This window comes from Heptranchias perlo, unplaced genomic scaffold (assembly GCF_035084215.1).
Source record: "Heptranchias perlo isolate sHepPer1 unplaced genomic scaffold, sHepPer1.hap1 HAP1_SCAFFOLD_70, whole genome shotgun sequence".
NCBI classification, from domain to species: Eukaryota; Metazoa; Chordata; class Chondrichthyes; order Hexanchiformes; family Hexanchidae; genus Heptranchias; species Heptranchias perlo.
Window position 1 is genome coordinate 2,648,244 of NW_027139729.1, and position 14,838 is coordinate 2,663,081.

The 14,838-nt window shown below is 41.4% G+C and overlaps 1 protein-coding gene and 1 long non-coding RNA gene across 2 annotated transcripts; both read left to right on the forward strand.

Moving 5' to 3' along the window:
* The first annotated feature begins 247 nt into the window (after positions 1 to 247).
* Positions 248 to 9,981, forward strand: LOC137318424 (uncharacterized). Its single transcript, XR_010961888.1, has 4 exons — positions 248 to 751; positions 1,126 to 1,212; positions 7,374 to 7,436; positions 7,808 to 9,981. It is a non-coding gene; the product is annotated as an uncharacterized lncRNA (long non-coding RNA).
* A 3,877-nt stretch (positions 9,982 to 13,858) lies between these two features.
* LOC137318400 (histone H2A.J-like) lies at positions 13,859 to 14,260 on the forward strand. The gene has a single exon (XM_067981303.1). The coding sequence runs from the start codon at positions 13,871 to 13,873 to the stop codon at positions 14,258 to 14,260; it is 390 nt and encodes a 129-aa protein (XP_067837404.1). The 5' UTR covers positions 13,859 to 13,870.
* Positions 14,261 to 14,838: the final 578 nt, after the last annotated feature.

Below are 14,838 nucleotides of genomic sequence, written 5' to 3' on the forward strand. Positions count from 1 at the left end.
GTTAGGCACTGGTGGAATCCCATCTGTTTTCCATTCTGGTGCCTGTTCCTGCACTGCCTGTGGACCCCATTCCCTCTGACCTTTCCCCCAGACCCACTTCCTTTGCTCAGACTCGGAAAAATTCCAATTGGGGAAAGTTTCCATCGATTTTTGTATTGGGAATTAAACCAGATATCTGCGCATGCGTGACTCAGCCCCGCCCCCAGCGCTGATTGTCGGTGAGCAGAAGAGCGCATGCGCGCACCCCTCCCCCAGCTCGGCCTGTGGGCGCCATTCCCTCAGTGAGCGGAAGAAGATGGTTTAAAACAGCCGGGAATGGAGAGATCACGGCCCCCGGGGGAAGGGAGCAAAGAGCAGCCTCGTTACAGCAGCTCATCGCTTCGGGACCGTGTCCGCAGATGGGCTCAGAGATCGGCATTGAGTCCGGGGGAAGGTCAGGGGGAGTCCGGGGGCTGTTTGTAAGAGGCGGAGTGGATCAGGAACTGGTCCCGGAACATGGAGTGAGCGGGGGAAGGGAGAGGTCATTCTCGGGCTGTGTGTGAACAGGGTGTGTCCCGGGTAAGGGAGACAGAATGGGAAGAACCTGATATTTAAAATCATTGCTGCTTTCTCTCCCCAAACCAGTAGTGAATGGTTCTGGTTTAGTTCCAGTCTCACCCTGTTTATTGTTATTGGACAGTGAAGAGTGGAAACAGAGCCGGACAGTAAGGATGTGGGGAGTTATACAAAGAGCATCAATTGCAGGCATCAGGTGAGAAGTGTGAAGGACACATTTTAAACAGCGGCTGTTTGGTTTCATTTGAACGGTTAGTCCCATGGGAGAGGGGATTAGAATCCTGACCTGTGCAAACGTCCCAGCCCCATCGGGTAGTCCCATTCATTTGTTAGTGGAGGTGTTGGGTTGTGTCTGGATGTCAATACATTGTTGTAAAACAGCCCAACACACCTGGTGTGCAGAAGCTGGGTGCTGCAGTACTACAGTGGAGTCAGACACTGACACTGTTTGAATCGCTGATTTACATTTATGGATATTCAAAATAATTATTAACAGATATTAAACTGATCACTTCTGTATTTTCTTCGTCACCTGTTCTTGAGTTACCAGACATACGTTTCTTTCCACAGGCGAACCCTTGAAGGATCCACAATAAATGTGATGTTTCCTCCACCCGAGGCACAAGGAACAGTGCAGCCAGCTCCTTCTCACACACAGTAAGTACATTATCACACACAGAGCACGGAGTCACAGACAGGTCATCAGTTCCACAGTCTCAGACAGCAGAAGTACTCAGTCCCACAATGATCCCAAGTTCCAGAGACACATTTTCAATCCATAGTCAAACAGAACAGGTGAGGCAGACACTGTTCCATTTCCCCCTAACTCAGTCCCGCTGACAGGGAGATACAAAAATCCAAGTCCAAAATCACACTCTCAGATTGTCTATCTCAAAAAGGGGCAACATTAGCCATGAATTAAATACCAGATAGAAATCACACATGGTACCCGATTGAAAGGTACAGAATGAATCCCAATAACGTTCCTCGAGATTCCTATTGAATTCGAGCCCAGAACTCTCACACACATGTGAGTTTAATACATGCAGTATCCATTCAAATAGTGCACCATTCGAATACAAATTGCTAGTGCAAAACTCACGTACAGTATCAGATTGAGAAATGCTGTGACAGTGTAACCTGAGAAACAAATTAGATACCAGTTTATAATACACTCATAGTATGAGATTAAAAGATACTGTATCAATTCTGTTCATCCAGACCGAGATACACATTACACACGAGTCCAAAAATCTTATGAAACAAAGTTTAAAGTTACAGTATCAATTCCTTTAGTGCAGACTGATCTACACATTAAATACCAATTCACAATATCATTTTGAAAGATTCATTATCATTCACAATAGTAATCACAGAAATACACATTTAATACGAGTCCAAAAAGCACACAAATTATCTGATTGAAACCTCCAGCATCAAATCCTAAAGTGTATCCATTAGGACCAATTAAATAATGTGAAAAACTATTTAAACATTAAGACATTAAAGCTACAGTATTGAACGCCATAATGTAATCTGAGAGAATAATTCCATACAGATACAGAATGAATCTTACACTCAGATACAGTACAGAGACACACAGATACAGAATGAATCTCACACTCACATACAGTACGAGAGGTTGCCAGACATAAATTCAATCCCACACTGAAGTACGGTACAAGAGATGACAGATACAGAATGAATCCCACACTGGCCATACAGTACCAAGGACTGACAGATATCAAGTTCATCCCACACTCTCATAAAGCACTCGAGACTTACAGGTAAAGTATGAATCCCACACTCACACATAGTACCAGAGACTGACAGATACAGATTGAATCTCACACTCACACACAGCACCAGAGACTGACAGATACGGAATGAATCCCACACTCACACACAGTACCTGAGAACTGCAGATATAGAATGAATCCCACACTCACACACAGTACCAGAGACTGACAGATACAGAATGAATCCCACACTCACACACAGCACCAGAGACTGACAGATACAGAATGAATCCCACACTCACACACAGTACCAGAGACTGACAGATACAGAATGAATCCCACACTCACACACAGTACCGGAGAATGACAGATACAGAATGAATCTCACACTCACACACAGTACCAGATACTGACAGATACAGAATGAATCCCACACTCACACACAGTACCAGAGAGTGACAGATACAGAATGAATCCCACACTCACACACAGCACCAGAGAATGACAGATACAGAATGAATCCCACACTCACACACAGTACCAGAGATTGACAGATACAGAATCAATCCCACACTCACATACATTATGAGAAACTGCTTATATGGAAATAATTCAACACCCACACACAGTACTAGAGAATGTATATACAGAATGAATCCCACACTCAAATTGAGTACCAGAGAGTGACAGATACAGCATGAATCCCAAACTCACATGCAGTACCAGAGACTGAGAGATGCAAGGTGAATCTCACAGTCACCTATATTCGTGCAGGCTGAGTTACAAATTACTTACCAGAGCAAAAATCTCACAGTCACAGATTGAAAGATAACGTATCAATTCCATCAATGCAGGCTTGGTTGCACATTACGTACCAGTCCAAAAATCTCACAGTGTCAGATTGAAAGATACAGTGTCAATTCCATTAATGCAGACTGAGCTACACATTAGAAACCACGACAACAAAACTGTTACAGATTCAGACTGAAATATACAGTATTCTATTCATGCAGACTGAGCTCCACATTATATACAAGTTCAAAAATGTCACCATATCAGTTTGGAAGATGCACAAATTCACAATTGTTTTCCCATCGATACAGATTTAATAGTAGTCCAAAAATAGATGCCCACATTATCTGATTATATCCGACAGCATTACATTTTAAAATATATCATTATCTACTAATTAAAGACTGGGAAATAATATTCATACATTAAGGTTTTAAAGATACAGATTTGAACACCATACTGTAAACGGAAATACAAATTAGATACAGATAAAGAATGAATCTCACACTCCGATAGAGTGCCAGAGACTGATATATGGAATGAATCCCAAACTCATACAATCTACCAGAGACTGACAGATTCAAAATGAATCCCACACTCACACATTATCGCACAGACTGACAGATACAGAATTTCTCTCACTGATCCACAGCATCAGAAATTGTTAGATACAGAATGAATGTCTCACCCACACACAATACTAGAGACTGACAGATACAGAATGAATCCCACACCCACACACAATACCAGAGACTGACAGATACAGAATGATTCCCACACTCACATAGAGTACCAGGAACAGAATGAATTTCACTCACATACAGTAGCAGAAACTGACAGATACAGAATGAATATCACAGTCACATTACTGCAGACTGAGTTACACTTTACAGACCAGTCCAAAGATCTCCTCGTGCCAGATTGAAAGATACAGTATAAATTCCATTAGTGCAGACTGAGCTACATATTAGATATATTGGTAAATACTCAGTATTATAATGAAATAAATAGTATCAATACCATTGGTACAGACTGAGCTACACATTATATACCAGTCCAAAAACCTCATAAATGAGCAGACAGGAAGATACAGTTTCAATTCTATTCGTACCGCCTGAGCTGTACAATACATACAAGACTGAAAATCCCATACAACATTAGACTGAAAGATACAGTATCGATTTCATTAGTGCAGACTGAGCCACACATTATATAGCAGTCCAACAATCTCATATCCTATCAGACTCAAAGATACAACATCAATTCCATGAGCACAGACTGATCTACATGTTACTCACCAGTCCTAAAATCTCAGAGAATCAGATTGAAAGATTCAGTATCACTTCCATTTTTGAAGACTGAGCTACACATCACATTCCAGTCCAAAAATCTCATACAGTATCAGACTGATAGATAGAGTATCAATTCCTTTAGTTCAGGATGAGCTACATATTGCTTACCAGTCCAAAAATCTCACACAGTGTTCGACTCCGATACAGAATTAGTCCCATTATTGCAGACTGAACTACACATTACATACCAGTCCAGTAATTTCACCATGAACAGATTGAAAGGTACATTGTCATTCACAATAGAGTTTAGAGATTAATATGTATTACTACTCCAAAACTCACACACATTCTTTGATTAAAGAAAATCAAAAGAAATCCATATTTACAAATTAAATAATCAACGGAGAACTATATATAATTTAAAGTATTAAAGATACAGTTTCAAATAAGATACTGTAAACTGAAATAAGAATACAGAATGAATTCAGACTTGCACATTTTCTCAGAGACTGAATTACAGAATGAATCCCACACTGAGATAAAGTTGCAGAGAATGGCAGATACAGAATGAATCCCACATTCACATACAGCACCAGAGACTGACAGATACAGAATGAATCCATCACTTATATATAGTACCCCTGAGACTCACAGATGCAGAATATACACCAAGCTCACAGTCAGTACCAGAGACTGACAGATACAGAATGAATCCATCACTTGTATATCGTACCCCTGAGACTCACAGATGCAGAATATACACCAAGCTCACAGTCAGTACCAGAGACTGACAGATATAGAATGAATCCTACACTCACATACAGTACCACGAACAGAATGAATCTCACTCACGCACAGTATCAGGGACTGACAGATATAGAATGAATCCCACACTCACCCACCATACCAGGAACAGAATGAATCTCACTCATGCACATTACCAGGGGTTGACAGATAAAGAATGAATCTCACACTCACATACAGTACCAGAGACTGACAGATACAGAATGAATCTCACACTCACAAACAGTACCAGAGACTGACAGATGCAGAATGAATCTCACAATCACATTACTGCAGACTGAGTTGCGCATTACATACCAGTCCAAAAATCTCATCGTGTCAGATTGAAAGATACAGTGTCAATTCCATTGGTGCAGACTGAGCTGCATATTCGATATATTGGTAATACTCATGTTATACTGAAATAAACATTATCAATACCATTGGTACAGACTGAGCTACACATTACATTCGAGTCCACAAACCCCATAAATGATCAGACTGGAAGGTATAGTTTAAATTCTATTCACACCACCTGAGCTAAAATTAAATAACAGCCCAACAATCTCATACAATATTAGACTGAAAGATACAGTATCGATTCCGTGAGTGCAGACAGGGCCACAGATTATATAGCAATCCAACAATGTCACAACATATCAGACTCAAAGATACAATTTCAATTCCATTAGCCTGGACTGAGCTATATGTTACTCACCAGTCCAAAAGTCTCTCACAGTGTTAGACTCCGACACAGAATTAATCACATTATTGCAGACTGAACTACACATTACATACTAGTCCAATAATTTCAACGTGAACAGATTGAAAGGTACATTATCATTCACAATAGATTTCAGAGATTAAGATGTAATACCACTCCAAAACTCACACACATTGTTTGATTAAAGAAAATCGAAAAGTGCATCCATATTATCAAATCAAATACTCGACAAAGAACTGTATATAATTTGGAGTGTTAAAGATACATTTTCAAGTACGATACTCTGAACTGAAATAAGAATATGGAATGAATTCAGACTTGCACATTGTCTCAGAGACTGAATTGCATAATGAATCCCACACTGAGATAAAGCAGCAGAGAATGGCAGATACAGAATGAATCCCACTCACACTGACAGTACCATAGACTGACAGGTACATAGTTAATTCCACACTCACACACAGCACCAGAGACTGGCAGTGATGGAATTAACCTCACACTGACATAAAGCACCAGAGACTGTCAGATACAGAATAAACTCCACTCTCATATACAGTACCAGAGACAGACAGACAGGTACAGAATAAACACCACTCTCAAAAACGGTACCAGAGACAGACAGATACAGAATAAACCTCACTCTCATATACAGTACCAGAGACTGTCAGATACAGAATAAACCCCACTCTCATATACATACCAAAAACTGACCTCTACTGGACGTAAGCGAGAACTGTAAAAAAGCGGAACAAATTCACATTATCTGTCGTGGTTGCAGAAACAGGACAGTGTGCAATGTGAGGAAAGTTTCTGTCTGTAACTTTTACTCTCGTATTTTTGCACATTTTGACGGTGAAACATGAAGACAATTGATTCATAATAAAGTTTTTCTTTCACTCATTCGATAGTTGTGAATTTGCCCCATTATATTTCACTGTACATTGCGCAGTGTTTCTCTCTGATTTCCCACGACACGATTTAAATTGCTCCTCTACCCCATTTAGACTCTTATTTTCCATGCAGTATGTGGCCTCCTTATTCCCCCTCGCGAAATGCCCCACCTCACACCTTTCTATATTGAAATTCAATGGCCATTTACACGGCTGTTCTGCAAGTTTATTTTGTCCCAGTCTTCCTCAGTATTGACAATACCCCCGAAATCAATTACAAGAATTTAACACAGCATTAGAAGTAGTGTTTGGTCAAACAAAATGTACTTACAGCTCGTCTCCATTCCCAGTTTTTCTAAATCCCACCCGTGCAATATAATGTGAAGAATGAGTTTATCTTCTGTCCCTCTCTCATCTGTAAACTTCAATGACCCGGGGTTTGGGGACATCTACTGGCCGGAAGCAGAACTGCAACAGTTCGGAACAAATTGCTGAAACCGGACAATGTGCAGTGTGAGCGTGTTTGTGATTGGTGGCAGTTATTAAATCTGATTTTTTTATACCTGTCCATTAAACTTTACTCTTTGTTATTGAGCAGTAAACAGAGCCGGAAAGTAAGGATGTGGGGAGTTATACAAAGAGCATCTATTGCAGGCATCAGGTGAGAAGTTTGAAGGACTCATTTTAAACAGCGGCTGTTTTGTTTCGGTTGAACTGTTCATTCCAAGGGAGAGGGAATTAGAAATCTGATGTGTGCAACGGTCCAGTCCCCATCGGTAGTCCCATTCATTGATCAGTGCAGCGGTTGGGTTGTGTCTGGATGTCACTAAATTGTTGTAAAACAGCCCAACACACCTGGTGTGCAGAAGCTGAGTGCTGCAGTACTGCAGTGGAGTCAGACACTGACACTTTGTATCGCTGGTTTTCATTTGTGGTTATTACAATGATTATTAACAGAGATTCAATTGATCAGTTTTGTATTTTCTACTTTACCTGTTCTTGAATTACAAGACATACTTTTTCTTCCTACAGTTAAATCCTTGAAGGACCCAGAATCAGTGTGATGTTTACTCCACCCGGTGCACAAAGAGCAGTCAGTGCAGCCAGCTCCTTCTCATACACATGAGGTACCTTATCACTCACAGAGCACAGAGACACAAACAAGTCATCAGTCCCACAATCTCAGACAGCAGAAATAGTCAGTCGCGCACTGATCCCAATCCAACAGTCAAAGAGAGCAGGAGAGAAAGACATAATTCCCATTTCACAATGACTCAGTATCGCTGACCGGCAGATAAATATTTCCCAGTCCAAAATCACACCCAGTATCAGATTGAAAGGCACGGTGTTAATCTCACATTCGTTCAGCCTTAGCTGCAAATTAAATACCAGGTAGAACTGACACATGGTACTGATCGATAGATACAGAATGAATCACAATAGTGTACTCCAAGATTCAAATTAAATACCAGCCCACAACTCACACACATTATGAGTTTAAAGATGCCATATTCATGACAATAGTGTACACTGAGATATAAATTAGATACCATTTCAGATGTTACCCATATTTGACTCACAAATGTCCAAAAACCTCATAGTGTCAGAATGAAATGTACAGTTTCAATTCCTTTACTGCAGACTGAGGTACACATTAGATACCAGTCGAAAATTCTCATACAGTATCAGATTGAAAGACACAGTATCAATCCCATTATTGCAGACTGAGCTGCACATCACATACCAGTCCAAAAATCTCAGTGTCAGGTTGAAAGATACACTATCAATCCCATTAGTGCAGTTTGAGCTACACATTATATACCAGTCCAAAATTCGCATAAGGTATCGTACTGGAAGATACAATATCAATTCCTTTACTGCAGACAGAGGTTCACATTAGATACCTGTCCAAAAATCACATACAGTATCATACTGAAATATATAGTATCGATTTGATTAGTACAGACTGACCGACACGTTACATACCAGTACAAAAATCTCACACAGTATCAGACTGGAAGATACAGTATCAATTCCATTAGTGCAGACTGAACTATACCTTTCAAACCAGTCTAAATATATTGTGCAGTGTCAGACTGAAAGGTACAGTATGAATTCAATTAGTGCAGACTGAGCTACACATTATATACCGTCCAAAATTCACATACATCATCATACTGAAACAGACAGTGTGAATCCTATTAGTGTAGACTCAGCTACACATCAGAAACCAGTCCAAAAATCTCTCGCAGTGTCTGACTGAAAGTTAGAGTGTCAATTCCATTAGTACAGTCTGAACCACACATTCCATACCAGTCGAAAAATCTCATAGTGTCAGACTGAAAGATACAATATCAATTCCATTAGCCCAGACTGAGCGACACAATAAATACCAGTCCAATAATTTCACAGTAAAAGATTGAAATGTACATTATCTTCACAGAGATTAAAATGTAATCCGACAACAAAATTCACACACGTTGTTTGATTAAAATAAAATCCGAAACTGTATCCATATTTACAAATTAATGCTAGATGAAAGATTTGCATACATTAATGACTTAAAGATACAGTTTGAAACACCATACTGTAACCTGAAATAAGAATACAGAACGAATCCAGACTTGCACTTTGCCCAGAGACTGAGTTACAGAATGAATCCAAACTGAGATAAAATACCAGAGACTGACAGTCAAAGAATGAATCCCACACTCACAGATAGCACCAGAGATTGACAGATACAGAATGAATCCCACACTCACACACATTCCCAGAGATTGACAGTCACAGAATGAATCCCACACTCACATACAGTACCAGAGACTGAGAGATACAGAATGAATCCCACACTCACAGACTGTACTGGAGACTGACGGATACAGAATGAATATCACACTCACATACAGTACCAGAGATTGACAGATACAGAATGAATCCCACACTCACAGACTGTACTGGAGACTGACGGATACAGAATGAATATCACACTCACATACAGTAACAGAGACTGACAGACAGAGAATTAATCCCACACTCACATGCAGTCTGACATCTACTGGCCATGAGTGAGAACTGTAACAGAGTGGAACAAATTCACATTATCTTTCGTCGTTCCAGATTCAGGACAATGTGCAATGTGAGGAAATAGTTTCTCTCTGTAACTTCTAATCTCGTACTTTTTCATATTTTGTCCGTGAAAAATTAGACAATTGATTCATAATAAAGTTTTTGTTTTGCTCATTCGAAAGTTGCCCCATTATGTTTCACTCCACATTGCACAAGATTTCTGTCTGATTTCTCAGGACTCGATTTATATTAATTCAAATAAACCGAACTGAAACACAAATAAAAACTGAGCGCAAATCTGCAAGTTTCAACGGCGACCGTCAAAAGTGAAAGGGATAAAATATAGAAAAAATTAAAACCGAAAATGCTGGAAAGACTCAGCAGGTCCGGCAGCATCTGTGGAGAAGGGAAGCTCGGGTTAACGGTTCAGGACCATGACCCTTCTTTTGATCAGAAAGGTTAATCCGACATAATTGAAATAAGGAACGGGAATCAGCAGAGGGAAAGACTTCAGAAAATCAATTAATTTCACTGAATCCGGGCAATTGTGTTCCGTATCCACTGTACAGATCAGGGCACATAATAATACAAAGGATCAGAGTTAAATTCAACGTTATGGGAGAAATAAATGAATTTTAAAAGTATTTTAATGTAAATTTGACCCGTTTGTGTTTTGGAAACACTATCGCTCTGAACATCATCAAATTCGGTTCCAGTCTTGGTGTTTCTGAATTCAGCGAACTGGGATTCAAACCTGTTGGAATTAACTGTTTGGAAGGCAGCTCTACTCACCATTATAGCACCTTAGTTCACTCGGAGGGAGAAATAGAGTGTTTCTGTGGAGTTTCGGACTGAATTGCTCCCTTTTGGTTTCTGGCACTTTAATCATAGACAATAAGTAGTTCCCAAACATCAGCCCCTGAACAGACACAACAAGCTGATGGAATTTATCATTCTTTGATATTAAATAAGGTGATGGCAAAAGCGAATGGAAAGAGGTTAGGAAGAAGTCACAAAAACAATGAGGGAAGCAAACAGGAACTACGAAATCAAATTATCAAGGAATACAAAAAGAAATAGTAAATTATTCCACAGGCACAAAAATAACAAAAGGAAAATCAGAATATCTGAGGGCCACGAAGGGATGCACAAGATAAACTAACAGATAACGTCAGCGAAATGCCAGAAATATTGAATGATTACTTTGCCTCAGTATTTACCCGGGAGATTAACAGGGTGAACATGATATTAGAGGAAGAGGTCAATAAAGATATCAAGACATTTAAGTTAGAAAGGGTGGTGAAACTCCTGGTCCAGATGGATTGTATCCGTGCATATTAAATGAAGCAAGGGAAGAGATAGCAGAGGCACTGTTACATATATAGAAAAAGTCATCACAAAAAGGAATAGTGCCAGAGGACTGGATGACAGTTAATGTGATTCTTATATTTTAAAACAGGAGATAGAACAAGTCCAGGGAACTATAGACCAGTTAACTAAAGGCCGGTGGTCGGAATGATCATGGAATCTTTTACTCAATGCTGCAATAGAAAAATTGTAAACAATTTTACAACACCAAGTTATAGTCCAGCAATTTTATTTTAAATTCACAAGCTTTCGGAGGCTTCCTCCTTCGTCAGGTGAACGATGTGAAAATGACGAAGGAGGAAGCCTCCGAAAGCTTGTGAATTTGAAATAAAATTGCTGGACTATAACTTGGTGTTGTAAAATTGTTTTCAATTGTCAACCCCAGTCCATCACCGGCATCTCCACATCATGACTGCAATAGAAAAACATCGAGAAACCGAAAATATAATAAAGAATAGACAGCACGGATTTCAGAAAGGGAAGGTTTAACAGTTTGACAGAAGGTTTGAAAGTTTAAATTGTAGTTCAACATAACTTATCTGCTTTTCAATTCTACTCCTCCAGAAACAAACCTCTGTGTTTGCTTTTTATGGACTTATCAACCTGTGTTGCTACTTTTAAAGATTTGTCAACCTGTACCCCTAAATCCCTTTACACTTCGACTCCATTTAGACTCTTATTTTCCAAGCAGTACGTGGCCTCCTTATTCCCCCGAGCAAAATGCACCACCTCACACCTTTCTATATGGAAATTCAAAGGCCATTTGCACCGCCTTTCAGCAAGCTTATCAAAGTCAGTATAGATAATACCCCCTAAATTCATTACAAGCATTTAATACAGCATTACAACTAATGTTTTATCTATAAAATGTTCTCCATTCCCAGTTTTTGAAAATCCCACCCGTGCAATATAATGTGAAGAATGAGTTTATCTTCTGTCCCTCTCTCATCTGCAAACTTCAATGACCCGGGGTTTGGGGACATCTACTGGCCGGAAGCAGAACTGCAAGAGTTCGGAACAAATTGCTGAAACCGGACAAGGTGCAGTGTGAGCGTGTTTGTGATTGGTGGCAGGTATTAAATCTGATTGGTTTCCTCAGATATCCAATCAGATCGATAAAGGAAAAATATTGTGACATCAGTCCCAATCACAATCATTGCCTTCCCCCATCCCTCATTACCATAGGGCTGTGGGGCTGCCTATTTAATCCGAGCTCGGAGCGGATTTGGGTCATTTCTGGGTCTGAAATTCAGTTGAAAATGCCTGAGGACAAGAAAGCAGCTTCCAAGAAGGGCGCCAAGAAAACCTTGAATAAAGCACCAGCCAAGGGCGGCAAGAAGCGGAGAAAGTCGAGGAAGGAGAGTTACTCCATCTACGTCCAAAGTGATGAAGCAGGTTCACCCCGACACCGGCATCTCCTCCAAGGCCATGAGCATCATGAACTCCTTTGTGAACGATATTTTCGAGCGCATCGCGGGTGAGGCTTCCCGCCTGGCCCATTATAATAAACGGCACACCATCAGCTCCCGGGAGATCCAGACCGCCGTGCGCCTGCTGCTGCCCGGGGAACTGGCCAAGCACGCCGTGTCGGAAGGGACAAAGGCGGTGACCAAGTACACCAGCTCCAAGTAAAACTCCACAATGTACTGAAAAAAAATAAACACAAAGGCTCTTTTAAGAGCCACCCACAGTCTCTCGGAAGACGCTGTACCGACACCTCTGTATGGAATCATTTTACTGTAGATAGTTTGATACTAACTGTCTCTCTATAACTCTTGTGTTTTTGTAGTTTCTCTTGAAATCTGGAAGATTCTCATAATCACAGCCTGCTTTAATCTGTGTGTCGCTTTTTTATTTAGTCCCAATAACCAAAAACGTGTCCCTGATCCTCTCATTCCCGTTCATTTTCCACCCCTTCCCCCGTGTCTGCCCCATCAGAGCCGTTTTGAGGCGGTGGATGAGACTTCAGTCATTTCTGTCTCCTTTTCACGTTTGTTTGTTCATTATTCGGGAATATCACTTTCAGAACCGCAATCCTTTGTAAAACAGCAACCCTGAAAGGGAATTCACACCGAGTACAGAATAGTCTAAAGGCTCTGTCACTGTTCGACACTTTACACCAGGAGTCTCAGCTCCGGTTTCGATCGCGCTGCAGCTCATGTGAACAGGGATCAATCCACAATCTGTGGTTTGTTACTTTTACAAAGATTGAGCTGGAATCTGTCCCGTTACAAAATGGGACTTTATTCCCGCCGGATTGAAAGCGAACGGTGAAAGAAGCCGGATTTTAACCGGATTGTAAATGATTCTGGAAGTTGTGACGGGAAATGTGGAAAAACAGAGTAAAAGGAGAGAAATTATTCAACCTTTGTCTTAAGGCGACATTATTTACTAAATCCGCTTCTTGTGTTACAAATATATTGGCGGGCTTTTCAAATTTGAAAAAAACGGTTCCCTTCGGGATTTTCCGCCTTTTCTCATGGCCGGCTGTTGATTGGTGAATAAAATAGCTCTCTGATTGGTCTGTGCGTTCAACCAATGAGATTGAGAACAGATGGACCAATCATAATTGCCCCCACTGTACTCCTCCAGAAGGTATAAGAAGGGCGAGTGCGGGAGGATTTCTTCATTCTTTGTGAAAGTGTTTGTGAGATTGTCGAAATGTCTGGAAGAGGAAAAACCGGCGGTAAAGCTCGGGCCAAGGCCAAGTCTCGCTCATCCCGGGCCGGACTGCAGTTCCCTGTGGGCCGTGTTCACAGGCTCCTGCGAAAGGGGAACTACGCTGAACGTGTGGGTGCCGGAGCCCCGGTCTATCTGGCTGCTGTGCTCGAGTATCTGACGGCTGAAATCCTCGAGCTGGCCGGCAACGCGGCCCGGGACAACAAGAAGACCCGCATCATCCCCAGACACCTGCAGCTGGCCATCCGCAACGACGAGGAGCTCAACAAGCTGCTGGGACGGGTGACCATCGCTCAGGGCGGGGTGCTGCCCAATATCCAGGCCGTGCTGCTGCCGAAGAAAACCAGCACTGTGAGCACCAAGAGCAAATAAAGCGGCCAAGATTTAATCTGATAACCCAAAGGCTCTTTTCAGAGCCACCCACTGTATCTGTGAAAGGGCTGGTTACTGTCTGAAGAGACTGACCTATTGATTACAGTTATCCCCTGTCTACGTTAATATATTACATCACTACAGCGGTTAAAGGAATGTGAGCCAATGTAAGTCACCGAGCACATGGGTGATAGGTGAACGGGTCTTGGTGCGAGTTTGGATAGGGGAACGGAGTTTTGGAGGAGTTGAAGATTTCAAAGGGCGTAAAATAGGAGGCTGACCAGGAGAGCATTGGAAGAGCCAAGTCTGGAGGTAACAAGGGCGTGGGTGAGGGTTTCAGCACCAGAACAGCTGAGGCGGGGGGCGGTAGACGCGCGATGTTTCGGTGGTGGAAGTTGGCAGTCTTGGTGGTGGTTCGGATATGGGGCCGGATGCTCATCTCAGGGTCAAATTGGACGCCAAGGTTGCGAAGTTCAAGATTCCGCTTCACACAGTGGCCAGGGACAAGTCTCTGTCCATCCCGGTCCCTGAATCCAGTCCCCACACAGGATAATTCTCCATCCATCCCGGTGCCTGAA

Coding starts and splice junctions, on each gene's coding strand:
- LOC137318400 (XM_067981303.1), top strand. CDS start 13,871: ATGTCTGGAAGAGGAAAAACCGGCGGTAAAGCTCGGGCCAAGGCCAAG.